Source organism: Camarhynchus parvulus, chromosome 3 (assembly GCF_901933205.1).
Source record: "Camarhynchus parvulus chromosome 3, STF_HiC, whole genome shotgun sequence".
Classification (NCBI taxonomy): domain Eukaryota; kingdom Metazoa; phylum Chordata; class Aves; order Passeriformes; family Thraupidae; genus Camarhynchus; species Camarhynchus parvulus.
This window is the reverse complement of record NC_044573.1, coordinates 33,106,151-33,133,373: the sequence shown is the minus strand read 5'-3', so window position 1 is coordinate 33,133,373 and position 27,223 is coordinate 33,106,151. Positions and strand designations below refer to the sequence as shown.

At 42.2% G+C, this 27,223-nt stretch overlaps 1 protein-coding gene across 1 annotated transcript; it reads left to right on the top strand.

Annotated features, from left to right (window-relative positions):
* On the top strand, nt 1-23,718 carry SRD5A2 (steroid 5 alpha-reductase 2). Its single transcript, XM_030946035.1, has 5 exons — nt 1-291; nt 19,993-20,156; nt 21,924-22,025; nt 22,973-23,123; nt 23,652-23,718. Exons 1-5 carry the CDS (start codon nt 8-10, stop codon nt 23,716-23,718), a joined length of 768 nt encoding a protein of 255 aa, XP_030801895.1. The 5' UTR covers nt 1-7.
* The last annotated feature ends 3,505 nt before the right edge of the window (nt 23,719-27,223 follow it).

Genomic DNA, 27,223 nt, shown 5'->3' with positions numbered 1-27,223 from the left:
CCCGAGCATGCAGTGCTTCCCCGGGCTGGTGCTGGCGCTGAGCTCGCTGCTGGGTGCCCTGGCGCTGCTGCAGCTCTCGCTGCACCTGCGGGTGCCGTCCCGCTACGGGAAGCACGAGGAGCGGCTGTGCCGGCCGCGGGGCCGGCTGCCGGCGCGCTGCGCCTGGTTCCTGCAGGAGCTGCCCTCCTTCCTGGTGCCCGCGCTGCTGCTGGCGCTGCGCAGCCCGCCCCGCCTCGAGCCGCTCGGCTGCCGCCTCCTCTGCTGCCTCTTCTGCTGGCACTACTTCTACAGGTACCGCCGCCGGGCACGGCTCCCGGCCGCCGCGCCTCGGGAAACCCAAGCAAGGGAAGCTGCGGGAGCGGGAGCCGCCGTAGCCGGGCGGGCGGCGCGGCCGGGGCAGGTCCGGGCTGCAGCATCGCTCCCGCCCGAGTCCGGCTGGCCATCCGCGCCCCGGACTCCGCTCCGAGAGTAGGGACCGGCCGGGTGGGCATCTCTGCCCCGGGGGAAGGAGCACCCGGCTGGGCTCGGGTGCTTGAAGCAGGGGAGAGGATGCATGCTTTGAGTTGTTCTCTTAGGGGGAGGAAAAAAAAAAGAAAGAAAAAAAGAAAAAAGAAATAAAAGAAGGTTTCTCTAAGTTGAAGCAAAGGTTTGGATAAAACTCATCCAGATACTATGTAAAGGTACGTAGGAAGCGCTTGTTGCGGGCAGGAGAAGCGCCGCGTGTGCGGCGCCGGGAGCAGCGGCGGCCGCCGAACGCAGCCGTGGGAATACCCGCGAGGGTGGCCGAGAGCAAAGCCACGGAGCAGCGGGAGAGCACGGCTCTGCCCATGGAGCACCGGGAGCTCACGGCTCTGCCCGGGCACCGGGAGCGCACGGCTCTGCCCATGGAGCACCGGGAGGGCACGGCTCTGCCCATGGAGCACCGGGAGCTCACGGCTCTGCCCGGTGCCGCGGGGCGAGCACAGGCGCTGCGGGCGTGCGGTGCCACGGCACCAAAGTTTATTCATTTTGCTCAATTCGTCATTCCCGCTCCACTACCGAAGTACCAATTTGTGTTGGGGTTGTTTTTTTCTTTTCATATCTTTTCTTTTTAGAAACCTGGTCTTGTCAGAGTCAACGAATGCTGCAACTCTATTTAATTCTGTATTTGCTAACCAGGAGTTTAAATAAATAGTAGAGTTTTTATCCAGTGTTGGTGATAACTTTGAAGAGACATAGCTCTACAATCGTCACCCAATTCTGCAGAGAGCATCACCAGAATCCATCTTCTCCACTTCCATTTTCTGTGGAGTTCTTTCATGAGAAAGCTGAATTTTGTTTATGGAAAAAAAATGGCTTTTATTCACAAGTGACAAGTGCACATGCAAATGTTATGCTATTATGTAGTAAGGAGCAATGTAACTTCTGAGGCAAAACCTCAACTTGATTTGTCATTTTCCACCACCATTCCTATATCTGTTTTTTTTTTTTTTAGTTTGCTTCATAGAAATAGAAAATATTCTTGTATATTTGATCAGAAATAATTATTTGCTCCTCAACCAAAATCAATATATTGAAAATTCAGATGCAGTATCTCTACAGATAGTTTAGGGGTAGAAACTCAAGGCTGTTCTGCAGGTATTTCAAACAGAGAATAGTTCACGTTGCTAACACTATTTTAGGAATGTATTTGTTATCACTCCCATTGTCTTTACTGCAGGAATCAGCTCGAGGACACACCCATAACATATTTGGCTTCCAGAAGCTAGATGTATTGATTACATGTAGTTATACAGAATTTAGTTGAATGCATTCTGTTATCAAGAATTTCTGATTGTTTGAGAAATACAGCTATCAATGAACACCACTAGACGACTGAAGGAAGTGTTACCCTACCAGTGTGCACACATCTATTGACTCTGTGGCTTCTTTCCCAAATTTACTGCTGGACTGAGGCAAAAGTTCTGTGTTTTCATACGTTTTCTTTCCCAGACAGTTTGGGGATTTTCTCATCTCTCACTGGAATATCCTTCTTCACTTCTTTACTTCAACCAAGTCTGTATAAAACTTTTCTTGCTAATACAGCATGTTACTCCAATATCAATCTCACAGGCTGCAGCACCTTCTCACACGAGCCATTCTTACATTCTGCTGAATCAATTAATATTTGAAATGTTGCATTAAATATTAATAGTCTGCTTTTGTGTAAAAGAGCAGCAAAATCACAAAATAGAAGTTTTTCTGGGTTTTGCCTGACAATATAGGACAAGCAGATTCTTTGAGGGATCCTTGGTAGAATGCCCTATGGCCACATGGTTGTGTTTATGATTCAAGCCTTCTTGATAACACGAAAGTTGTAACTATCAGCACTGATAATTGTTATCTACAATTTCTAGCGTGTATGATAATTTATTGTTACAGAGAATATTTTGGCCTGTAGCATATCTTACAGTTAAACAGAATTTCTGCAGCTTTCTTCTTTCCAGATGTTTTAGCTACCTGGACTTTTTTAGTCCTTGGACCCTCCGAAGGTTGGGTCAAATTCTTAGCAATCAGTAAGTGGCACAATAACTGTAATCTGGATTCAGCCTTTAACTAAAAGAATGGGATTGACTCAGTCCTTGGAGGAAGATGACAACCATGGAGGAGACATCCCTGACCACTGGGCATTCATAGGTTTTGCCATCCAGAATCAGCTCCAGTCTAAGCCCACCTGCAGCTTCTGGATTTTCTAGGGAGTACCTCATGGGAATTTAGGCTTCCCTGTTCCATGCTGAGAGCCACCACGTCCTGGTGACAGTGATGGTGGGCAAGCTGTCTTACAGCAGAGCTGAAAAGGGGGTGGAAAGAAGGGCACTTACATATTGTGTACACTTGCACATTATGGCTGTTTGCCTATAAAATGATGCTGAACGAATATTACCAAGGGGTACTGGTGACACTGCATTAGAAAGTTCCATTTTCATACAGTGTTTGAAAAAAGGTTCAGTAATTTGACATAACAGTCAGGATCTAGTTTGACTTTTTGGGTTTTGTTTTGTTTTGTTTTCATTTTGTTTTATCTTTACTTGGACTTGATTGCAAGGATAATAAGTAAAGTGTTAAATCAATCAATAATAAAATTGCATTTACCTAATGGGTGTAGCCTACTTCATTTTCTGACTTTAAAATGTTGAAATGAATAAAGATGTTCCACTCTTAATCATAAAGGTATTAATCCACTCCTACTTTTACTACTGATCATCTGGTATCTGTACTTAAGCATTCCTCTGTGTTTGTATGACACATTTTCTTTGTATATTGTTGCATAATTTAGTGACTTCTTTCTCTCCACAGGGGAGCTTTTATAATTCCTAATCTTGTCTCATCTACTATAGCAAACATACATGAGGAAGGGAAGTTTTCATCAGAGGTATGCTCAGATGGGCATTACAGTCCATAATGAAGAAACACAGACTTCCAAAAGACTGCTGTGCTTACCAATTCTACCTTCCTTTATGTTCTAGCCCACTGCGTTGCCCCAGTAGCTCCTTTTAGACTGAAGCACATATTTCAGAGTAACTTCAAGTCTTCACCTGAAGACCCCTGAAAATGAAAAATCCATCTTTTTTTTTTTTTAATGGAAAAATCCAATATTTTCTTTGGTAGTGTTGCCTTCTGAATTCTTTTACCGTCACTTAAATATTTTTAAAATGTCTTGCTTAAATCAGAGTGGTCTTGATTTTTGTCCCAGTGGGCCTTGCTCCTTCTATCCACCCTGTGCTAATTTAAAGCACTCCCTAGTGTCCTTCAGTATTCTCTTACCATGATATCACTTACACGGTACTGGATCATGTTTTAATTTGCTTGTTACAGAACTGTCAATCCTCTGTCAGCATCAGTTTGATGCAGATAATATAGGAGCACATGATCATATTTCTGGTGCATTAATTACCACACATGATGTCATATTTATGCTGAATTGATGGGTTTGTGGTGGATATATGCCAGATATAGGGGAACAGATATTACCTGATCTGACACAGAGCTGGAGTAGTGCAGACACATGATACTTCATCCGACATGAAGTTGGTCAGGATAAAATTACCTTTTCACAAATTTAGGAACAGCCTTAATCCACCATAATTAACTTGTCCTGCTTTTGGACATGTTGTCAAATAGCTACAATAATTTTTTAAATTTGAACTGAGGTATTGTAAACTAGATTTATAATATCACTGAATCGTGGCAGACCCTCAGTGCAAGACTTTTTTCCCCCTCTCAGTCCTCAGATAATTTCTGTGGCTTTTTTTCCCTCTTCTTTTTTTTCTCTATCCATTTTAAAATGAAGACATCAGTGTGTGATGAATGATACAGTGCCAGAGTTGTAGTAGCATGCCTAGAGAGAACATTACTTTCCTGTTCCGCCATCCTACTCTGATGTTTACACATTAGGAGAGCACTCTTCTGTTTGGAGTCATAGAGGGACATCCTATGTTTCCAGGCTACTTAGAATACTCTGGAGCTGGTGTAACCTGGATTGTAACCAAGGTTACAATCTATCACTCCTTAGGAGTTTGTTTTCATTTATATCACTGTATTTCCTTCATTTTTAAATAACTTTTTTATATGGGCACACTGCTTAGAAGTGCTGTCCTGCCTACATTCATATTCACTGCTTGTCTAGAATTTGTGCCATGGGCGAGCTTAATCAGTGGTGATTTTGTATTTATTGTCAGGCTCTTGAGGAGTATGCTGGAGTGTTGAAGGGACCACCCTAATACTGTTCTGGAAACAGGGTTAGCGCTGATGGTGCCTCATTGACCAGGACGTGGATGGTCCTCATTTAGAGGACCTCTCTCTGCTTGCCTGCAGGAGTCCTGTGAGCCAGTTCTGGCAGAGAAAGGAGATGGTCACCTGGGTAGTGACTGCTGGCCAGAGAGCCAGCCCTCCCCTAGTGCTGCCCAGAGCAGAGACTTTCTGTCTGGGAGGATTCCAGAGGGAGGGGATGGAGCCAGGAGACCTCCCCTCCATCCTGCCTTGTCCAGTGGCCGGTGGTGAACCATGACAGCAGAACAACAGAACACCTTTCTGCCTTTGTCTGCCACCGCTAGGCAGCAGCCTCTCTCTTTGTGCCTTTCAGGATGGGATGAAGGCAGCCTGCTGCTGCTGCTGCTGCTGCTGCTGCTGCTGCTGCTGCTGCTGCTGTTGAGGGGAGGAGAAGGAAGGGAGGAATCCCAGCCCTGGCCTCTTTGGCTGCTCTCCTTAGCTAGCCAGCTCTTTGTGTCTCAACGAGCACTTTATCAGCACAGCATGGCGTGAATGTCGTTGAATTCAAATGCCCTCTGGTGCTAAAGATAACGTTCTTATAATCCAAATTATTTGGAATATGAAAAAAATCAAAATCTGAGTTTTCACATCTGTTTTCAGTAAGCTCATAGCACCTTCACTTTCACAGGGTTGGTTCTGTGGTTGCAGGGGCCCCTCCAAAAGTGATGGGGTGGGAAGGTAGAGAAAAGGAAGAAGTGAGAAAAGAAATGACTGCCAAGTCTGCCATCTGTACAGGCAATCTCTGTGGAAAGCTGGTCATGAGCTGAAAATGATGGGTGGTGTAAGATGTACGTACAGGAACACTTCTTGTGATGAATGACTTACAAAGTATTTTACTTTGAAATGTAGTTTGTAGTACAGTCTTTCCTGCTGGAGGGGCTGTGCTGGGAATGTCAGCAGAAGCCCTCAGGTGGTGAGGAGAAACCCATTTGCTGCCTTTCCATTTTGCAGTCCAGCTTCAAAAACCAAAGGTGGGAAACATAACATGTGGCAGTGAGAGGAAACCTTTGCAATCCAATCCCATGTAAATCTTCATGCTGCATTTCTCTTGCCAGGGAGGAAGACAGAGTGGTGAGGGAGCAGAGGTGATGCCACCGTGCACAATAGCAGCAGGGAAGGCCTTGTCCCACTGACTTGTGAAGATAATCCTGAAGACAGAGGTGTAAAAGACAGGGTACTGCATCTATCCCTTCTGTGCTGCCCTTAATAGCTGGGGCACAAGCAATTTAAAGAGGCATTTCCGTTTCAAAGACCACCTATTACATTTACTTATTTATTTTCCTCTTTTGCAACTTTGTTTTCAATCAAGTAAAATCTTTGTTTTCTATTTTATTCAGTTAATATATGAACAAACCATATTTCTGTTTTCATTACTGAAGTGAATCTGAGAGACATTAAATAAGGCTGCTCTTTGAGATGCTGCTGGATCCCCAGACTCCTCTGATCGGAGGTGACCCATTTGGTGCACCTGTAGTTGGTTTTCTACAAACGGACATATTTCTAAAGAGATCAGGGGATGCAGACATTTGTGGCAAGAGAATGAGAAATGAGGAGCATTTGAAAACTGCATCCTTACATAAGTTTTAAACACTTTTTTTGGCCAGTTTCCCTCTCTCTGGGACTAAGCTGGGGGGAGAAAGGAAAAGGCAGTTACTCTCCCTGCTCTGCAGAATGCAATGCCTGCCTGTGCTCCTGATTGGTCAGGCAGGTGCTGTGTTTACCTAGACACACCTGGACTGGCCCTTTTTTCAAGTAGGAATACCCACTTGTGATCAGAAAGAAAAGCAGCTCAAGACTCCAGAGAAATGCTGAAGGATGGAGGCTCCAGATGAGTAAGTCGTTTATTAATTAATTCACTTATAATTTTTGGAGGTGTTCTGTATTAGTTCATACAGAGTTTTAGTTATGCTTTCTGAAGCATGAAGTGCATAAACAGAAATTAGATTAAACTTGAAGGATATATATATATTTAAGTGATACTCTCCTTGTTAGTAGTTAATGTAACCAGACCAGAAAATAATCACCAGGTCCAATAGATCCAATCCAGAGATTAATTTTTCCCCCCACAGAAATAGTTATTTTATCCTTTGGTCTTAGAAAGTTACCATTATTAAGCATCAAAAACTAAAGAAAGACATTTCGCTTGTTGGCCTCTTATAACCTCTATAATTAATCTCCCTATACAAAATATGCAGGTATTTGACAAGTAAAAAATCCTGTTCTCTTTTCCTTCACCTTGATGCTTTGGAATAGATCCTGACCAGATTCATTTTGGCCTTCACCAGCTACACAGTAGCACATTTTCATCCTCTCTCCTGCTGTTTGGCCTTGGCAGTAATTCTAGATGTGTCACCAATATCCCTAACAGGGTCTGGCCATTTGCTGTGCCTCTTCTATGTATTCCTTGCTCCCCAAGCATCCCAGTTCATTACAGTAATGCTAATACATAATTTCTTCCCTTCTGTGAAAATAGTAGATTCATTGCTATTTTTATCCAGGTTCCTCAGAATAATGTATTAATAGCCAAGAAAAGCATTTCTACATATGCTTTGCCTCAGAATTGTAAAATGCTCATGTACCAGTGCTAGTGTGGAGTTTGCAGTCTTCTCTAGCATTATGAAATGCTTCCTAATTCTGCTCTCAAAATAGAACACTATCTGATTGCCTTCCTAACAATCAGCACAAATAATCCTATCTACACACTCCTTTCCCAATGGAACATGGGCTAACATTACAGAAACCTGTCATTTCTGCCCAGCCCAAATTGTACCCATGTGATTTTTCCTTTTGTCTCTTGGTCTGGAAGATTTTCTGCAGAGATAACTTGAGACTTTTATCTTTTTTCACTTCTTTTCAAGACATCATGCCTCTCAGGAGTATCTTTATATCTGATGCTAATTCACTTGTGCTGTTTTGTTATTACCAGGCAGCTTTAAATGCACTAAAGGATGTCTGCTCTGGGACCTCACTGTTGCTGTTAATTGCAAAATGACTTGGTGGGTGTCAGTCCAGATGCTCTGCAGTGACCTGTCCAAACTGGAGTTTCAGAGCAGAGTCCCAGCCACCAGGACATCACCGAGGCACAAGAAGGTTGCTCTGATCTCCCCTGTGTGAGGTTTGAGCCCACCCAGGAACTGAAAGCACTTGCTATCGTGTGAGCTTAAATCCTTTAGGCAATAATATTTTGAGCTCCAAACCTCACTAGGCTTTGGTAAGACTGGCAAGGATCTGGTAAAGATCTGGATTTGCATCACCACATTCTTGGTGTTGATATCAGAAAAGCAGAGTTATAAAAGGTTACACTAAGAGACAGAAAAAAATATTATATTCAGGAGTTTCTGTAAATGTTTTTACCAAAGAAGAAAATTATTTGTTTTAATCATGACACGTCTGTTGTATTCCCTTGTTTGGGCTACTCTTTTAAGCAGAAAATAAAAACCAAGAGAAAAGTGTTAAGGTCCACTCCATATGCCCAGTGGGAAATTTGTGATGGATCTTGTTCCTTAAAGATCCACAAATCTGATTTTTTTTCATTTCTTATCATAGTAGAAGCAGCCATTAAGGAGGAAGTAGGACTTTTATACTAAGCCAATAAATATTGTTTTACAAAAGGACACAATTTAATAGCCCTTTTGTGTACTCAAGAGCCTGTATAATTAGGTAGGTTGCCAGTTTTATGGAGCTCCGTCAAAAAAATAAAATTGTGAAATAACCTCCTAGTAGTATGACTATAAATCAGTGTCCATTCCAGAGATTACATATTTCCTTGGTGTAACTTGATATCTCCTTCAAAATTAATTTTGGTCAAGAAGTGTTATGATAAAGAAATACTTTCAAATTTAAATTAAGAGACAATTCTTAATTTATACACCTTGCAAGTGTGCTTCTCTGTCCAGAAATTGGTTTAAATGTGGCAGGTTAATTGATCAGTAGGGTGATCCTTACTGAATTTGGTCAAATAATTAAATTCATGTACATCTACACCCATTTAAATGTAAGAGCTGCATTGCTCTTTGCTGAGCACTCAGCTGACATTCTGATTATGTTTGCAACATCTCTTTGTTACAACAATAGCAATGGGATTATTTTGTTATAAAACCCACCACCAAAAAAAAAAACAAAAAAACAAAAAAAAAAAAACCAAAACAACCCAATTAAAATACTAGTTAAAATATTCCATGTAGGGAAATGGGAAAAGGCAACTCATAAGAAGAAAAAACAGTACATTTTTCTACAGGTCCAAATTTGTTTTAAGAACCAGCTAAATTCTACCTAGCTGTGAACTTTTGAAGCACCACTTACTACTTTGTTAACACCTAAGGATGGGCAGAAAGTTTCACCTTTCATAGGAAGGTGTATCCAAATGCGACCTTCAGCAGCAATGAAAAAAGGTCCTGTTTGAAGGAAGCTGGGTTTGATCTCCTCCTTCCTTACTACCCTTTATAAACATGGAGTAGCAACACCCACAGTCAGCTTTAGCCAGGTATAAGATACCATTTTCCTTACAACAGTTCACCAACTCAATCCAACACCTGCCTTGCTGGGAGACTGCCTCCCAGAAATGGCTCCGGAAAATGTCGCCTTATCAAGGTTGTCTTCAAAGAGATGTGTTGTCTGCTAGAGAAAGAGGGTTTGCCTAGGGAATATGCTAAGGAACAGATCTGTTCCCAGGCAAGACTTTGCTGCAGCAGATCCTGAGGCAGGTGATGAACCTGCAGCTCTTTGACGTACGGGTAAGGATGGGCTGGGTGACTTTCCTACAAAGCCAAGGCTCCTTGATCTAGGAAGTCATGTCATCATTCAGGCTGGGCAGGAAGGCTACAGAGAGCTCTGAGTAAGTTAGCTGGGCTACCCAAAGAGGTATAGTCACCTTAGCATGGTCTCCTGCTGGAGATGCACATGGAAATACCTCCAGACAGTGTTTTCCTGAGCAAACCTTCCAGTGACTCCGGTCACACATCTGGGGTAGGACAATGCATGGACCTCTATTAAACTTCTGCTGCTCCTGAGAACAGGAGAGGAAGAAATGCTGAGAAATGACAGAGAGGAAGAAAAGTACTTACATTATGCCATTGAGGGGTTTTTTGCCTGCTTGCTTCTCTTTAGAACCTTAAAAAAAAAAAGAATCATTAAAGAATTCACATTTTAAAACTTGGCCCAGATTAAGGTTACTAAAGTGAGACATGTCTCTGACTCTTCCTAGGGAAAGCAATTTAAACTTGGCAGAGTTGCCTGAGAAGTGCGTTTGTATCTGCTCAAACAGAAAGGTCGCCAGCTAACATTTTTAGAGTCTGTTCCTCTGGTTCAGCTGAGGCTATAATGCGAGCCTGCAATCCAGCCAAGTACTCTCTAGGCTGGCACTGCAGGGACAGAGCAAGGCTCTTCTGGCTGCTAGGATAATCAAAAGAGAAGAAGTAGTCTCCTAGCTGGAGTTCTGGCAACATGGATTAGGAAAAATACAACATGTCTTGAGTGCAGGGAAATAAAAACCACTGTGAGGTTTACAGGGCTACAAGGTGGGAAGAGACAGAAATGTCAGCTGAAAGAGCACAGGAGGGACAAGTAGGAGGTTGTTAACAGCAGCTAGGGCAGTAGTGGGGCAGGAGTGAGAAGAAATGGGAAGGAAAAGGTCATGATGTGAGAGGGCAATACCCAGGTAGGAAGAGATGATGCTGACACTGTGCTGAGTGATTCACCCAGCAGCTTTCAGTGTCAGGAAATCTTTTGACATATTTTGCAAGGAAACAGAGACGATTGTGACTCAGAATCAGCCCATGGCAGTTTTTCCTTAGGGAAAAAAAAAAGGCTTCTAAGTCCTCTGATTATTTTAATGTAAGCACAAACTCAGGATCTGACCTGGCCACTTCAAATTTTGTTCCTCTCTATGTGCATGTACCGCCATGAGTGCCCTGAGATCATAGAGGTTCAGTATGCTGGCTGAATGTAATCTGACCAAGATTTAATGTTGAATAAGGACAGATTACCAACTGTCTGTCTTCCTTTGGTCGTTTCTCATGCCTACAGGGGCAATTTATGGAAAATAATGACACTTGATCTGATAAGTGCAGTTGTAAGAGCACAGATCTGTGCATCCTTGGATTTTGTGCATTTTTATGTAGACGCATCCTCCTGTTGTGCTCATGATCTCAACCTCTGTGAACTCTTAAAACTCTGCTCCAGTGGAGCAGGGAACTTTTTGAAGTGCACAGCATAGTGTCTGATTAAGTTACTCTGGCATGTATTTCACACGTTTGGCAGATTCCCACAGTTTAGCAATAGGAACAAAGTGATCTGTTTTCATAAATATCAAGTGATTATTTCTGAAGAAGAAAAGAGGGAGATACCTTTGGCTGGCTAAGGCTTTGACACACTATTGCTTAGATAAAAAACCAAATATTCTTATAACCTCTAAGTGCTATTGCCCTTTAGATACTATCAAATAGTAGAGGTAGTGTGAAGCACTGTGAGATCTGCACATTTGTCATCAGCACAATCCATCTAGTCAAGTTGAACTTTAATCCCCAAACGAGTCGTCCTGTCCTCTAATCCCCATGAAAGTACAAATCTGGACCAAGTTTAATTAGGGTTTCCACTGTGATAGCTGGCCTGGTGCTGAGTCCATCAGAGCCTCTCCCTGACTAAAATAGCACTATGTTCCCATTCCCAGGCAGTTCCTGGCCACATACAGTCCTCAAATTTTCTTCTCTTTCCTGATGGACATTTGTCTAGTCTGTCCTTAACAATTGCTGCTTATTGAGATTCCTAGTATGTTCCAATGCCTCACTGTCTTTCCCTAATATCTAAGCTGCATTTTCTATAGACCTGTTCAGGCCTGTTGCTTCTTACTGTGTTCCCAGTAGACAAGAGAATGCTTGACTCCTTTCTTTGCAGGAGCTTTTTATACAGTTGCAGATTGTTATAATGTCTTCCACTGGTTTTCTCTTAGTTATTTTAAAGAGCCCTGAGTCCTTCAGTTTTTCCTCATATCACACTTCCTACACCACAGCTGTTTTTCTTTGGGTTGCTTCCACTTTGTCTGTTATAGAGAGCTGGACAGAGCATCATTTAAGCTCCTACTAGCTCCATGCAAAGGGGAAAGATTACCTCAGGTGTCTCCAACAACACATTTTAACATTTGCCTTTTTCACAAAAGCCTGACACCATTGGCTCACGCTCAGTTTGCCACCTACCAGCATTCTCTCTCCTATCCAGCTCTTTTTTCAGCCTGTCTTTTACATTTGGTCTTAATTAAGTGTAGTATTTTGCCATTGTCTTTATTGAATTAAATCAACTGTTTTAAAACTATCAAACAAGTATTTCAAGACTATTCTAAACTCTGGTCTTCATTCTTGGTGTGTTCAGCATCTCTCAAAGCCATGTTAGCCACAAACATTGCAAATATTTTTTTCCCCAGAGGCATAATATTAATGAAAAAACTCCTGAGTAGTAGCAGAAGAGTCTTTTGCAGAACCTCCCTCAAAAGACCTTTTTAGTTTGATAGTAAATAATTGTGAACTATTCCTTGATATAATTTTTCAATCAGTTTTGCAGCCACTTAACATCCTCTAAACCAGGAAACTCCAAGTTACTTATAAGGTTGACATATGAGACAGTGTAAAAAATTCTAAGGTGAAGACAAATTCTAAGGTGAAGACACAGGCCATTATCTGCTCCTACCATCCTTCTCTTGTAATATATCCAATTTATGTCAATTCCTTCACTCAACAAACCCACCTCATGCAAATAGGGTTACCTATGGAAGTGAGTCCTGTCCCCGGCTGTTACAGATCCACAGGACTCTGAGTCAAAGAGGCTGTGACAGGTATTGCTGCTCAGCCAAGAGGCTGATCAGGCTGCACATTCTGCACTCCCCTGACTTGGCTGTGTAGTGTCTGAGGACAAACTGTGAGTTTGTAGGGGATGGTACTGATTTCAGCAGGCATCTGTACAGGGGGCATATTCCCTTTGCTCTGTTAGGTCCACTTCGCCTTCTTTGGCTATGAAAGAGAAAAGTACTTTTTTAAAAAATCTCCATCTTTCTGATGAATATGCCAAATTTGACAAGGGATGGTGAGAAAGACATTAATATCTGGTTCATACCACTCTTGTTTCAGTTGCCTTTGCTTAAGGGCAGTCAATCCATTCTTCCCTTTGTTTAGTTCAGCTCTCATTCTGATCTCCTTTCCACAATAAAAACAAAAAAGAAAAAGTGACTGGGTTATAGCAAATGAACATAAAATAATATATAAAATTAAGAATATTTCAAACCTATTTGGTGTTTATACTAAATTAGAAACATTTAAGAAACAAATATGCTGGTATAAATGTATACTGAGTGTAATTTGCTGATGAATTGTGACTTGCTGAGGCAGCTTGATAGTCCACCAAACCCAGCAGTTCTGTTCTTGGTGTCCCCTTAGAAAATGCATAATAATTAAAATACAGTGTTTTGATCCTGTATCTGCAAAACCAGTATGATGCTTTTCATTTTTGAATGCCTTTTTGCCAGAAGAATTCTCCTTTGTTGGTTCTGTCTGGATGCTGGTAGTCACTGGGAGATACTAGATTATCTAGTGACATTTTCAGAAATAATGGAAGAAAACCAAGAGGAGTAATGAAGTAATTTATAAACAAAATTGCAAAACACTTTTGAAACCTGGCCACTGTTGCAGCGAATTTAAAAGAGGAAAAAATTTTGCCTTGGAGTCAAGTCTACACAATTATTTTCTAATTAAAACCAAATACCCTTTTAAAGGTCTTATTCCTTTCATTTTTCCTAATTTGGTTTCCAACCACTTATATTTTATTAAGTATAGCACATCTAATAATATCTGTATGCAATGTGAAGAGGACTAAGCTTTATCTATAAACTGTATTTATCCTTCTTACTTTGCTAAATGCACAGCATGCTAGCAATTTATATCAATCAATGAGGCATTACTGACTAGTTCTAGCTGGTCACAAGGACTAGTTCAGGCATTTATAATGTTGGAACTGAGTATTACATAGCTCATATTCCTTAAATTTATCTAAGGTTAAATGTATCACAGTTTTTTTTTTTTCCTTCAATGATTGATAGTGATACAGAAGAACCATTTTTTAGCCTTTCCCATGAGATACACATGCTTTTGAAAATATTTTTTTTTCCTATAATCCCCTTTCATTTAAAGGCAGTTGTAAGAAACTGTGCTTTTCTGACCTGTCACCATGGTTTCAACCTGAAGTCTGTTTTTAGCTCTGTGGCCACAAGTCAAGCACAGTTGCTGATTCCTTTGACTGTTCTGCAAGTGCTGTCATCCATGGTGTCGGCCTTCCTGGCACAGCTAGTACCACTCTGGAGCTTTACTCATAAATGCTGTGTTAAGCAACTGCTAATCTATTCTAAGGAGTTTATCATCTTTGGGATGCTCAGTTTGTATAAAATGTTAGATGAGTCATGAGACATTATGAAACCCTGAAGGTATCACGCTGGATTAGAGCAGAGGCCTTTCACAGTCAGCACTCTGTCTTGGCAGAAGCCAGAGTCAGATCATTCAAAACAAAATGCAGTAAATGGTGATCAGTTGTCCTCAGCAGCAGTTACCTTCTGCCTCTCTTCACTGGAATATAATTTATCCCCTGAAATGTAAGAATTACTATTAATTCCAAATCTTTGTGTTCTCCTTGTTAAAGAATCTGCCTTTGTCTGTCATTTCTGATTATCCTCCCTCTCCCAGTCCTACCCAGCTCTTTACTTCAGTGTTTTTTTCTATATTACATTTAGTAGAAATCTCATTGCATTCAAACTATGCTTTTCTGACCTGTTGCCAAGGTTTCAACCTTCCTTTCAGTATCAGGATAACTGTTGGTCACAGCTATTCAGCTCTCCCAAATAAATTATTTTCTAGTATTGTGTGTTATTTCTCATCTGAAATAAGTTTATGCTTATTAATCTTCAGTACAAGTTCAGCAGTCCCCATGGTTCAGTATGACAGTCACTTACAAGTCTCTTCTCATTTCCCACTGATCATCACTACTGTGTTTCTGATGTCTTTGCATTAAATCAGGGCTGCCCAGACTTTCTCTTTCCCATTGCCTTGCTTCTCAAGAACTCCTTGAAACCCAACGATGGTGCCATGTGTCTCAAGGTTTCCTCAGTCCTTCTCCCATCCCTTGATCAGATGTGTGTCTCTATCTCTTGCCCAAGAAAGATGAGTCTGCTCCTGCCAGAAGTCTTCATCAGCCCTGGACCTGACACTAAGAGACCACAAAGAAAGACTGTCCCTACAATAACAGACTTCAGGTTGGATTTATCTTGGAAATGAACCACAGGTATCCCAAGGACAGTAGATTCACCCAATTTTTTTTTTAGATAGACTCCTCAGAAATTAACCAGATATGGCAGGTTTAGTATTGTTTTATACAGCAGAACCAAAAGATTTTAAATCATGTATCTATCTTTCTTATTCCTTAAATTATAGCCATTTGTCAAAATTTGTCCAAAGATCTTTGGAGGAACATGGAATTAGGGTATTTTGCATGTGGAAAAATATTGCTAGTTTTGAAAAGAGAGTTCATTCCAACTTTGTTTTTGTCATCACTAGATAGATAAATCTGCATGATTAAAATAAAAAGATTGTTCTCTTGCTCCCCTCACTGACTCTATTCAATTATTTAAGCTCTGTTAAGATGACCTTACAAACTGGGCCACAGTCCAGGAAGTGATTACAGTTACGTGTAGATAGCGTGATGAAGGAGGGTTGAAATGCCTAATTTCACTTTTGGAAGTATTTTTTAGTATTATTTTTTACTTTCTCTTTAAACTGATAGCAAATTAGCCTGCTGCTTGGAACTGAACGTTTACCCATCACATTTGTTTTAACCCAGTCTAGGATAGGACAACTGAAAATTTTTAATTGGCCACGGGAAAATTAGGTGCCAGATTGTGTCCTGGTGTAGACTTGACAGTTTTCTCCTATAAATATCCAATGAGAATTATTGTAACACAACTCAAAACCAGTAAAATTTTAAAATTACCTCAGAGTGCATTTAACCTACAAATAAACTACAGAATGGGCCTCAGAAAGTATGTGCGGACTAATCAGCAGCAGATGTCTTTGGGACATCTAATTTGGCTTCCACAACTCTCCAGAATAATTAGAAGCTTTGTGTAAGGCACCACAGCCACCCCAAACAGAAGTCCATCATGTTTGTGAACAACTTGAGCCTTTGTCCAAGTGGTCAGGTATGCCAAGGGTGCCAGCACCTCCCTAGTAATGTGATTCCAGTGACAACCTATGGTGTTAATTGCTGGTGCAAAGAGAACTGGGCTGAGTAATCTCCCCAGGTCTGGACACCAATCTTGTCAATCTGTGCCCAAGAAAGATTGAAAGTAAATCCATGGTTTGATAGCAGGCCAATTCTTTCACATCTGACTGGTCTATAGTTAGTGTAACACAAATCACAAGGTTTTTCTTATCACCTGAGACACAGGTATTTGTACAAATAAGAAAATGAAATTAGCTCGATAAGGAAGGAGGTGCAGTAGAGTCTAGAGAGCTGTCTTCTACTTAGAGGGGTCTTTGTTTGAGAAGGTACCAGTAGAGTGGTGAGAATTGCAAACAGCACCTCAGCAAGGAGTTTTCAGGGACTGAGAAAAGGGGCTGCAATATGGGCCCTCGATGGAGCAGGGTGTCTCACTACTTCACGAGCGCTGCAGCAACTGCACAACACCCGCCTGTGTTTTCCAGGGTCAGCTCAGTGCACACATGAGCTGGGAGCTCCCTGACGGCTTCACCCTCATGGGAAGGCCTGGCTGCCCGCCCTGACCCGAGCCACCAGCCCTCCCCACCTTTTGTCCATCTGGGTGGGACAAGCAAGGAGCCAGAGTACGCGGAGCCCGGACCGTGGGCAGCGGTTCTCAGGCACCATTTTTGGCACATTGGTTCATCCTCACCAGGCATTCAGGGCAGGCCCTCCCTCCCATGGTCCAAGGAGAACCACAATATCCCTGCAAGGACTCAGAGCATTCCTGGTCAGGAGAAGTCCATAACTCTCTCCTGGAAGCTGGCCAGGGTCACAGGGGATGGGCCAGGCCATTCAGACCGTGCCCCAGGATCAGCAGGACAAGGCTGGGTTATGGCCAGCACCTGCTTTCAAGGAGAAAAGCACCACATCAGCCTTGCCCACCTTGCCATCTTTCTGCTTCCTAGTCCTTTGTTTATCCTGGTTAGACCCAGAAGAAGGCATGGATGGGCAGACACAGCAGGAGGCTGTGGAGGGAACCAGGTGTCCTCCATTCTGGGCACCCTTGGCCCAGCTGCCCCAGGTGTGAAACATCTTGAGCTTCCAGAGTGACAAATGAGCTGTTACTGTCTGAGACACTGCAACTAGGGCCTGGAGAGGAGAAGACACAGCAGGAGCATAAACATCTCTGACTGACAGGCTGTTGGAGGATGGACAATCTACTCTTAGTGGATTATGGTAACATTTGGGAAAAGATTTCCATCTTCTGTGGAAAGAAGAGCAAACCTATATTTTCCCTGGGTTTAGGTGAGAGTCTCCAGAGTTTTCAAGCAGCTGGACTAATACCTTTACGATGAAATTTGATACAATGTCAAATGATTTTCTCTTCAAAACCTGTTATTTTGGAAAATAAATGATGGGGAAGAAAATGAATAATGCGTTATTCATTCATTTAAAAAGAAGCTGTTGGCAATGGTTTAGTCAGATGCAGTGCCTTTGGCTGGTAAAGATAATAAAGGAGTAATGAATTAGTCATCAATACTGCACCAAAAGTAAAAGGTCAAATTTGTCATTGGACTAAAACCAAAAGGCCAGATTTGTTCTGTTATTCTAAAATGGTGGTCTTCAGGCCCCCTTTGATTTACACACTGCAAAATAATTCCAGCAGAGCTGCAGACTCTTCCATGGAATATTTAAAACTATTAAATGCCCTTGCTTTATCTCTGTTGCTTTTTCAAATCTCATCAGGAATAGTTTGTGTACCCTCAACTAGCCATGTAGTACAATCTCATACAGAGAATTGAATCTGGCCTCTGGTTTAACAGACCCACAGAGATTTCCTTGGAGAATTTGTTCCACAACAAAGATACTTGGATGAAATCCTGACTTGGATTGTCCAAACTGCTATGAGGCAGGATTACAGTGATGCCAGGATTTTACTGCCTCAACAACTAAACAAAGCTGGTGCCTCCTGGCTCCCCTGCCATTGTTCTTTTACTTTGCATGCAGATTCTTTCTGTCCTGTGTGCACTCCATGGCAGAGAGGTTTGTGGCCTCCTGTTACTGCAGGATAAGTCACCTTTCAAGGGCCTATCACCTCTACAGCAACAGCAGCACCAGGAAGCAGCACAGACACAATCAGTATTTCTGGGGCCTGAGAAACTTCTGTTTGCATTCAGCTGCAAAAACTCAGAGACTCAAACCTGACTGGTTTTGGCAAAGGATAAAGCACTGCCAGCCCTACTTGAATCTGCTGTATAAATTCACCTCCTAAATAATTTTGTGTGGTTTGCATCATTCCCTCTTCTATACAATTTGCTGTCTTCAAGCCTGCATTTGAAATTTTCACACTTTTTTTCATAACTGTTCAGGACAAATTTGTCTTGTCAATATGACCTCAACAGCAGATCAGAATGCTAAAGCTGCCCTTGCTTATTCATAACTCCAGCATCACATTCCCAAAGGGCAAGATCAGTAATTATTGGTAACATTACTCTAAAGAGCATTCCTTCCCATTCTGTAATAAATATGACAAATGTGATACCACTATCTGAAGAACTTTTTCCATACCTCTTACGTTTCTCTTTCTTTAAAAGTACTTAGTACTTCTGCATCACATCTGCCTTAATTGGTGGAAATCTGTCTTGCCTTGCTTTGGAAAGCAGTGAATTAACATGCTGCTGCTTGTACTCTGCTTACTCACTTCCAGACATGGAATGATTTAATCTAGATTTATAATATTGTGAGATTTTATGCCTCAGCTTGCTTAAATTGACACTTGCAACATAGGATGTGAATTACTTATCAGCAGTGCTTATATACTGGTATGATGAGCACCATCCAAAGCCCAAGAGGGCAAAAGAAAGAAATTCAGAGTGTAGATTTTTCCACTTACAGAACTTAAGTGGCCAGGTAAGAAAACACTTACTAAAAATTAATATAGCTTCTTTGTTTCACTCTCCCAGGGATGATACGGATTGCCTGTAGTGTCAAGGGGGATACTCCCACCTGAAGGAAACATATATATAAATTAAAACTATACAAGCACCAATTATTTGCTGACACAGATGTTAATGCTACTGTGAGCACAGCTGTTGTCTAAGAAAGCCCTAGGTGCTGTAGCTGCATGGAAATCTTGGTGTTTGGCATATTAAACTTATGGCTGTAGCTCTTGTTTTAAACAAAAGCTTGAAAGCATGGAGGGGAGGCAGGGACTGGAGGTAAAGCAGCTCCCCAGGCAGGGAAAAGCAGTGCTCTGCCCCTACATTGAAGCAGAGCAGGACAGAGCTGCTGTGTGTGAGACATGCATGGGGGTCTCTTTCGGAGCGAAGTAGGAGAGGCTGGGACAGGAGATTACATCTTGGGCTGTATACTGCAGGGGGTGAGAGAGCCAGAGGGTCTCAACACTGCCTTCAAGCCCATCTGCCACCATGAGTTAAAGCCCTCAGGGATCAGGAATGTCTTGTCCATAACAAAGCTCCTCCCCATGCTCATGGCATAGTAATCATTGTCTGGAGAATCAGTATTGCAGTGGTGCTGCCCTTCACAAACATCAGTGATGTCTGAACATCATTTCCCCATGTCCCTCCGCAGCAACCAATCTTCGCTTGGCCCACTGGAGCATTAAATCAAGTCTGGAAATGAAAATGCAGTTTGTGGGCACGAATTCCTCATTTTCACCAATAAGCATAGAGAAAGGTACAGAGACATTCTGAAAGCATCAGTGAATCTGGATGAGTTTTCTAACTTCCCACCTTGGGTGCAGTCCTGCAGGATCAGAAAAAGATATGGATCTGTAGGATTTCATGTTCCAAATAAATTGCTGATCTTATATTGTTGCAGTTCTTTTCAAATTTTTTGTCTTTATTGACCTATTTTCTACTTTGTGCTTTGTTCAAGTTTTTTTCCCTACAGCAGAGAAATTGCAAATACAATGTTATCATGAGCAATGTGCTGACTTTTTTTTCTTATCTACCTTAGGACATTTATTTACCCTTTCTTCACTAGAGGCAGACCTTTCCCACTGCAATTGCTTTTCTTTGGCATGTTATTCTGTATCTATAATGGCTTCCTCCAGGGGTACTACCTGATTTACTGCGCTGAATACCCAAACAATTGGTGCACCGACATCCGATTTACATCAGGTAATTACAGCTGCAGGATTCCCAAGATCTAATCTCCAAGCAATTTGTAAGCATTTTGAATTATGTCCTAATCTTCAGTGAACATGTGAGTCAAACCTGTTGTGATGGAAATCAGCATAAGGCCTGCTTGCTGGCCCAGATAAAACAAGTAAATGTGCAATAACTTTTTTTTCCCTGCTAGGCAGCCACCAATGAAGGTATATCATGCTATGTGTTAGTCTCAAATCATGAGCCTTGTTTTACTGACAGCACTCCAGAGCCTCCTGCTGCTGTGGGCCACAGAGATGCAATCTCAGGCCCCAGGTGCATGGGGCTGTGCCCTTGCTCCACCAGAGGTGTGCACCCAGCAGTGGCTGTGTGCGAGTGCAAGCTGTGGCTTTCTCTTCCCTGCCAGGGAGCTTTGCACTCCATGCAGCTATTCTGAGTGAGAGAGAAAAGCAGGGCAAAACCCCAGCATGAATGAGGCTTTGGGTACAAAGAGCTCTTTTTTCTCATGTAAGGCGCAGGGGAAGATTAGAGATCACGCACAGTCTGGTTGTATGTTAATACGATTCCTTTCTATTCTGTAACTTAATAGCCTAGCTGAATTTCACCCTGCAAAATCTCTCAGAGAATAAATGAACAAGAGCAGTTAGATGGCATTACAGATTTGGTACTGCACAGAGAGTGGTTTTAAATGTAAACATAGAAATTAGGATTAACATGGATGTCTGAGGAAATGTTTTGGATACAGTAAGTACAAACTAACCAAGGTACTCTCTATACCCTGTTTCAGACCATGGATGCAAGTCCAGTCTTTTCAGACAGGATCACACACTAAAAATTCTGGAAATTGTTTAGTAAGACCTCACATATCCAACAAAGAAAATACCATATAACTTCATTTTCATGATAAATAAAATATATATTTAATGTTAAAAAAAAAAAAGAGAAAAGAACATCAGCGTTAGCAGTACTTGAAATATTAAGGAAAAAACAAACAGTATATTCTTCCTCTACAGCTCTTACCAACTTTCTGTTGCTACTGGAAATGTTGAGATTTTATCAGCATTTAGTCTTTTATCTAAACATTGTATTGTACACACTATTTCTTTTCTTGCTTTCCCATCATTGTCAGAGGTGGTTTTCTCAGTGTGCAACATGTCATGAAATGAAGGGCATGTCACCTGCAGACTTCGTCAATCGAATGCCTCTGGTTTTTCAGTTAAATGGAATCTGGTCAATGGATCAGTCTGGCCAGATAATGTCAGCATCCTTCAGCAACTACCTGCTTTCCATCCACGCCCAAAGCTCTGTCCAGGCAGCCTCACTGCCAGTGGACTGGAAGGTGCTGAGATGCAAGTTCCTTTTCCAGCTCCAGTTATGTGCTGGATAACTCTGTGTCTCTGTGCTCGGCCTTCCTCAGTGTAAAATGAGGGTATTGGTACTTGTCTACAGCTCAGTGCTTACTTTGTGCACAGCTGTGGCTGGCTGTCATCAGCTGTGGTGCCCATGGGGTACTTTGTGTCCCCCTATGTTATTTCAATAAATGGGGACTATGGTCACCTGGAAGTTCAGCTGAAAGTGCTCTGGTGTCACCAGTCACCTGTGCTTCTCCTGTTCAGTAGCCTTCTTGGCAGCAATGCATCTTTTGACTTGAAAAAGAATCCACTCAACTCACATTATGACCCCTATCTGTCTGCTGCAAAGACAAACCTCACACATGAGCTTGAGCAGGGATATCTGGACAGAGCTGTCTTTCTAATCCACTTCTTGTTGGTTTCTTAGGCCTCCTCTTATTTCTGCTGGGAATGGGAATCAACATTCACAGTGATCTCCTGCTGCGCCAGCTGAGGAAACCCGGAGAAGTCACGTACAAGATTCCTCAAGGTACATTCTTATCCCCCACTTCCTTGAAGGAAGTAGGGCAGCAGAATAAATAATGTTTTCTGACTGAGTTCACAGGAGAGTGACAATAATGGTCTTGCACAGGTGCTTGGTCCAGGTGTCCCCCCAGGCTGCAGGGACTGGTGTGAGCTGGCTGCAGGCAGTCCAAGGAAAGCAGCAAGAGTATCTGGAAAACATGAGCTGTGAGGAGAGATTTAGGAAATTGGCTGGTAATTCTGAGAAGATTGAAGTGGACAGGAAGAGGATTTTAACTTTGCAAAAGGCAGCTGCAAAGAAGGAAATAGTCTTCTCCATGCCCAGAAAGAAGTAGTAGTGGATTGCTTACTGTGCAAAAGGTGGATTCAAAGTGTAAACTTTAGGGGAAAATAATAACACCAAGGTGTTGAATTGCCTTTCCAGGAAATGTCTAGCTCTGTAGAGCAATATGGATGGGAATCCAAGAATTTCTTGGGCTTGGTATTAACTCCTTCTGCTGGCTTGTTATGGATGATGATATATCTCTCCCAGAGTTTCTCACCTCCAATATTTACCGTCTTCTTGTAAATGTTGCAAAAAACTGAGATCCAGATTTTGCATTCCCCACAGGCAGTGAAGCTGCAAAATATTTTTAGGGCATGAAAAGGATTGACTAATACTAATTCTTATAATTTAAATCTAATAATGGTCTTTCTTAAGTTATTTTCCAAATGAAAAGAAATGGTTGTGAAAGTGCTGGAAACATCTCAGTCAGAATCCTCGTTGATTCTTGTGTTTACACACGAATTTCAAACAAGATCCCCCTTTGGCATGGCTCCACTGGCTTCAGGGAAGTGCATTTAAGTTGCTGCTATGGGCTGAATAAGAAAGGGTACATATTCTGCTGCTGACTTTATGTGAAAGAACCTTCCATGTGCAGGAGATGACTGTAAAAATCAAACATTTTGCTGCAGGAGGACTGTTCACCTATGTTTCTGGAGCCAACTACTTTGGAGAAATTGTGGAGTGGTTTGGTTTTGCCATTGCAACCTGGTCCCTACCAGCCTTCGCCTTTGCCTTTTTCACTCTTTGCTGCATTGGTCCACGTGCTTATCACCATCACAGGTATCAAACTGTTCCTTGCCATATGCTGCTACTTCCCCTTGGAATGCAGTTTGCAAAATGCCAGGGAGGACCAGAGCCAGGATTTGGGATAAAACTGAAATCTGAAGCCTTGTACAGGAGGTGTATTGTGTAGGGCAGGCAGTCAGCTGGTGCCCCTGGCCTGACCGTCATTTAATGTGACCTGAGCTGCATCACTGCTTCCAGCCTGCTAAAGCCTCTCTTTACTGAGCCTCATAAATGTGAGCATTTCCTAGGGTTTCTCTTGCAACCTCTGCAGTCCTTTGGAATAGATATGCTCTTAATTCCTAAAATTTCTACTTTAGGCCTGTTAGAACCTTAACAGTATTATCAGTTAATTAAATAACCAGGTGCAAATAGTTTTGGAGCTGCTCTTTTGCAGAGTAACAAACTAAGAAAACAAGAAAAGGCAGCTTGGAGCAGTTTTAAGGTCCCTCAGCTGATCTGTATTGAAACTGAGCAGTTTCCCTCCATGTATGCAGGTTCACTGTCTTGCTTATTTTCTTTCAGGTACTACCTCAAGACATTTACGGACTATCCAAAATCAAGGAAAGCCTTGATTCCTTTTGTTTTTTAATGACTGAAATATGGACTCTTTGTCTTGTTTTTATAGGAATTTTTTTTCCAGTTCCTAGCTTTAACGCTAGGTCTGACTATAATTAATTGTATAGATGATATCCCAGGATTGTAACAGGCAAGAAGGTAATTTGGAATGGGAGTTCTTGTTTTAATTAGAGGGGAAATTGCAGATAGTTGTGGGCAAAAGGACTCCCCAACAAACATATTTGCTTCTCAGTGCAGTTCTATCTGTGGAAAACAAATATGTACCCGCATTGACATCAGAGAAAAAACATTGGCTAAATATTGTTGCAGAAAAGTAAAAAGTAAGCCCATTACTTTGGAGAAAGTCTTCAGCAGCCACTCCAATTTGTAGCACTTCTGCAACTGCTCCTCCTGCCCCCACGCTGCAGCACTCGTGCCCTCGCTCTGCTGGCAGTGCCCTGCGTGTTGCCACTCTTTAAACCAGACAGGGGGGTCTCATTTGCCCCAAAAAATTACTCAGCCCATTATTTTTCATCTAAAAGCCATCTTAACTCCCAGAACACAATGTAACAGGAGGCAGCTTGTGCTGGCACAGGGCTGGGAGCAGCGTGCCGCGGCACAGAGGTGAGGTGAGGCACACGGAGATGGAAGCTGGCGCTCACAAGCACAATGTCTGTGTTCCTTCCTTAAGCGTTACTTCCATCACTGTCAGATGATTAATCTTCAGCCATCAGGGTTTGTTTTTTAAATGTACTTTGTTATAGCAATTGCAGCTCCATTAGCATTTCTTTTCTCTTGCAAATCCAGATCTTTTTTTCAGAATAAAAATTTTTCCACTCGGTTGTTGTTCATAAAAAGATTTGAAATGGTGATGTATGACAAAAATTACAACAAATAAAAAGCTCTGTGTTGAAGAAAATGTTCTCTGACACTGGCAGTACATTTTGTCTACAGAGAATATTTTCAGATACTCTTATTAGGAAATGATGCAGAGATATTATTGAATTTTTACAATCAGACAGAATGCCTCTTCCTAATTTCAGGATAGTTAGGAATTTCCCAAAAAATGTCATTAATCCCAATAGGAAGAGATGTCCCCTTGGATGCTGATAGTTTTAGTTACCCTTTAGAGCATAAAATCCTAAGCTAAGAATTATGCTGAGCAGCTGGCAAGAAAAAGACCAGACTGCACACATGAAACATACTACCTACTGTTGGAATGACCTGATTGATTGTATGCAATTTCCTCCAAAACACAATAAAATTTATGTGAAACACAGAGCTGTGTTAGCCTATAATTTACTGTTTGCAGAAACAAATCTCCGTGATGTTGCTCACCAAGTTCTGCTCACACCAACTTCCTCCTTCTGGACAAACCCTCCCTTCTTCGCTCATATTATAAATCTTCTTCACTACCAGAGCAGAGAGGCCAGCTGGGGCTGGCTCCCACTGTACAGTTCCTCTACAGCCCAAAGGAGAGCCATGTGTGGGCAAAGGAAAGGGAGGGAGAAAATAAGATACAAGCAAAATTGTTGTTGCATGGGATGAGAGTTTCTATATTAGCAGCACAAAAGTGTTTTCCTTTGGTTACCATATCTAAAGCAAGGCTGGAGGCAGTGAGGATACCAGGTTGGAGATTTGACCCCTTCCCCAGGGAGTGGATGCTGAGAAATGAGCAGCAGCCGTGCTCCCCAGAGCTCCTCCCCTCAGCATATCCTCCTTGATGATCCCTCCTTGCAATTTTCCTCTCCAAAGCCTCACAAGTGTTGAGACCAAACAGCACATGAGTGCCAGTGTTCCTTGCTGCTGTCTCCTCCATCTATTTCTGAGCCAGGGGAGAGCAGGGACCATGCTCTGCCTCACCCTTTTGACCAGAACAGGACTTGTGCAGACTTCTCTGCCCCTCCTACCCACCCCTCACTGGAGTATTTTTGGTGTCCCCAGGACGAAGGAGGAATTGAGAATCCATGTTCTTAGAAGGCTAATTTATTGTTTTATGTATTTATATTATATTATATGAAAGAATACTATGCTAAAACTATACTAAAGAATAGAGAAAGGATACAGACAGAAGGTTACAAAGAATGATGATGAAAACTCATGACTGCTTCCAGAGTCCTGACACAGCTGGACAGGGAGTGGTCATTAAGTCAAAACAATTCACATGAAACCAATGAAACAACCACCTGTTGGATAAACAATCTCCAACCACATGCCAAAGCAGCAAAACAAGAGAAGCGGATCAGATAATTATTGTTTTCATTTTTGTTCAAGGCTTCTCAGCTTCCCAGGAAAAGAAATCCTGGTAAAGGTATTTTTCAGAAAATATGACAGTGACACCTCACATCCAAACAGGACTATTTCCTGCATTTATTTTGTCTTCATTAATATGTGCACCAGGTAGTCTGCTATTGCCACTGTCAGTCCCAGATACCAGTGCATGGAGCTGGGGGTCAGAGTGGGAGAACTGGTGCTCGTCCAAGGTAGGAGATGCCTGCCTGCAGGCTGGAGGGCCCCACAGCCTGGCACCGTGCTCTTGCTGAGCACAGGGTGCTTCCAGATGCTGGACATCTTTCAGGAGCATCTCCATCCTCTCTGTCATGGGCCTTGGACATGTTGCATGGAAAAACACTGGTTGCAGGCAGGAAAGAATCATGTTTTTCTTCTGCCCCATCCCATGGCATTTTTGGACAGCAGGAGCAAGGCACATATGCTTTAAACCCCCTACAAGCAATGATTGCAGTTAATTGTCATGGAGAGGTGCCACAGGCTCTCCCCATATGGAGATCCTCCGTGGGAGTGCACCAGGGCAGCATAACTCATGAGAAATTTTTTCATCATCCCTTACTTTTATAAGGAAAAATATATCCCCACGTCTGTGGGAGAAAAAATGCAGCAGACATTTTCATATCCTTCTGCTCAAGCCTCTGGAAGTTATGTACACATATGATTTCAGAGCTGACTGCAGAATATTTTGCAAAGCAGCACTTCTCTGACTTTCTTTGCAATGTCCTTTTGTTCTGCCAAAACCCAACAGATGTGTCCTCTGCTGGTGAGCATTTTAAAGAATACCTTGTTCCTTTTCTCCTCCTTTTGCAATACTGTTTTTCTGTTTCGTTTCCTTCCATCATTCACATCATAAACTCCATTAATCTTCAAGGAACATTTATGTTTGGGTGCTGTTCACCAGGAAAGAGCCTTTCTCAGAACAGCTCTTAGTGCTGCTGCTCTGACAGAAAGAGTTCTCTTACACAGAGTGGATAACCAGCCTTCATTCCTGCCATCAGTCTGCTAGGAAAATGAATCCTTTCTTCCCAGGACTCTTGTTAATTTAATTATTTTTGTACTGTTCAAGTGGTTTTCTTCAAAAGTTGACTTCCTGCAAACATGCACTGTACTGCAGTGGAAATACACAAATGGTTTAATCATGCATCTGACATTTTCTGCTGCACGACGTGTTTTCTGCACCTAAGAGACCAGACAGACCACTTATGAACTCCAGAATTTAGATATCTAATATCTTCTGACAACCAAACCCA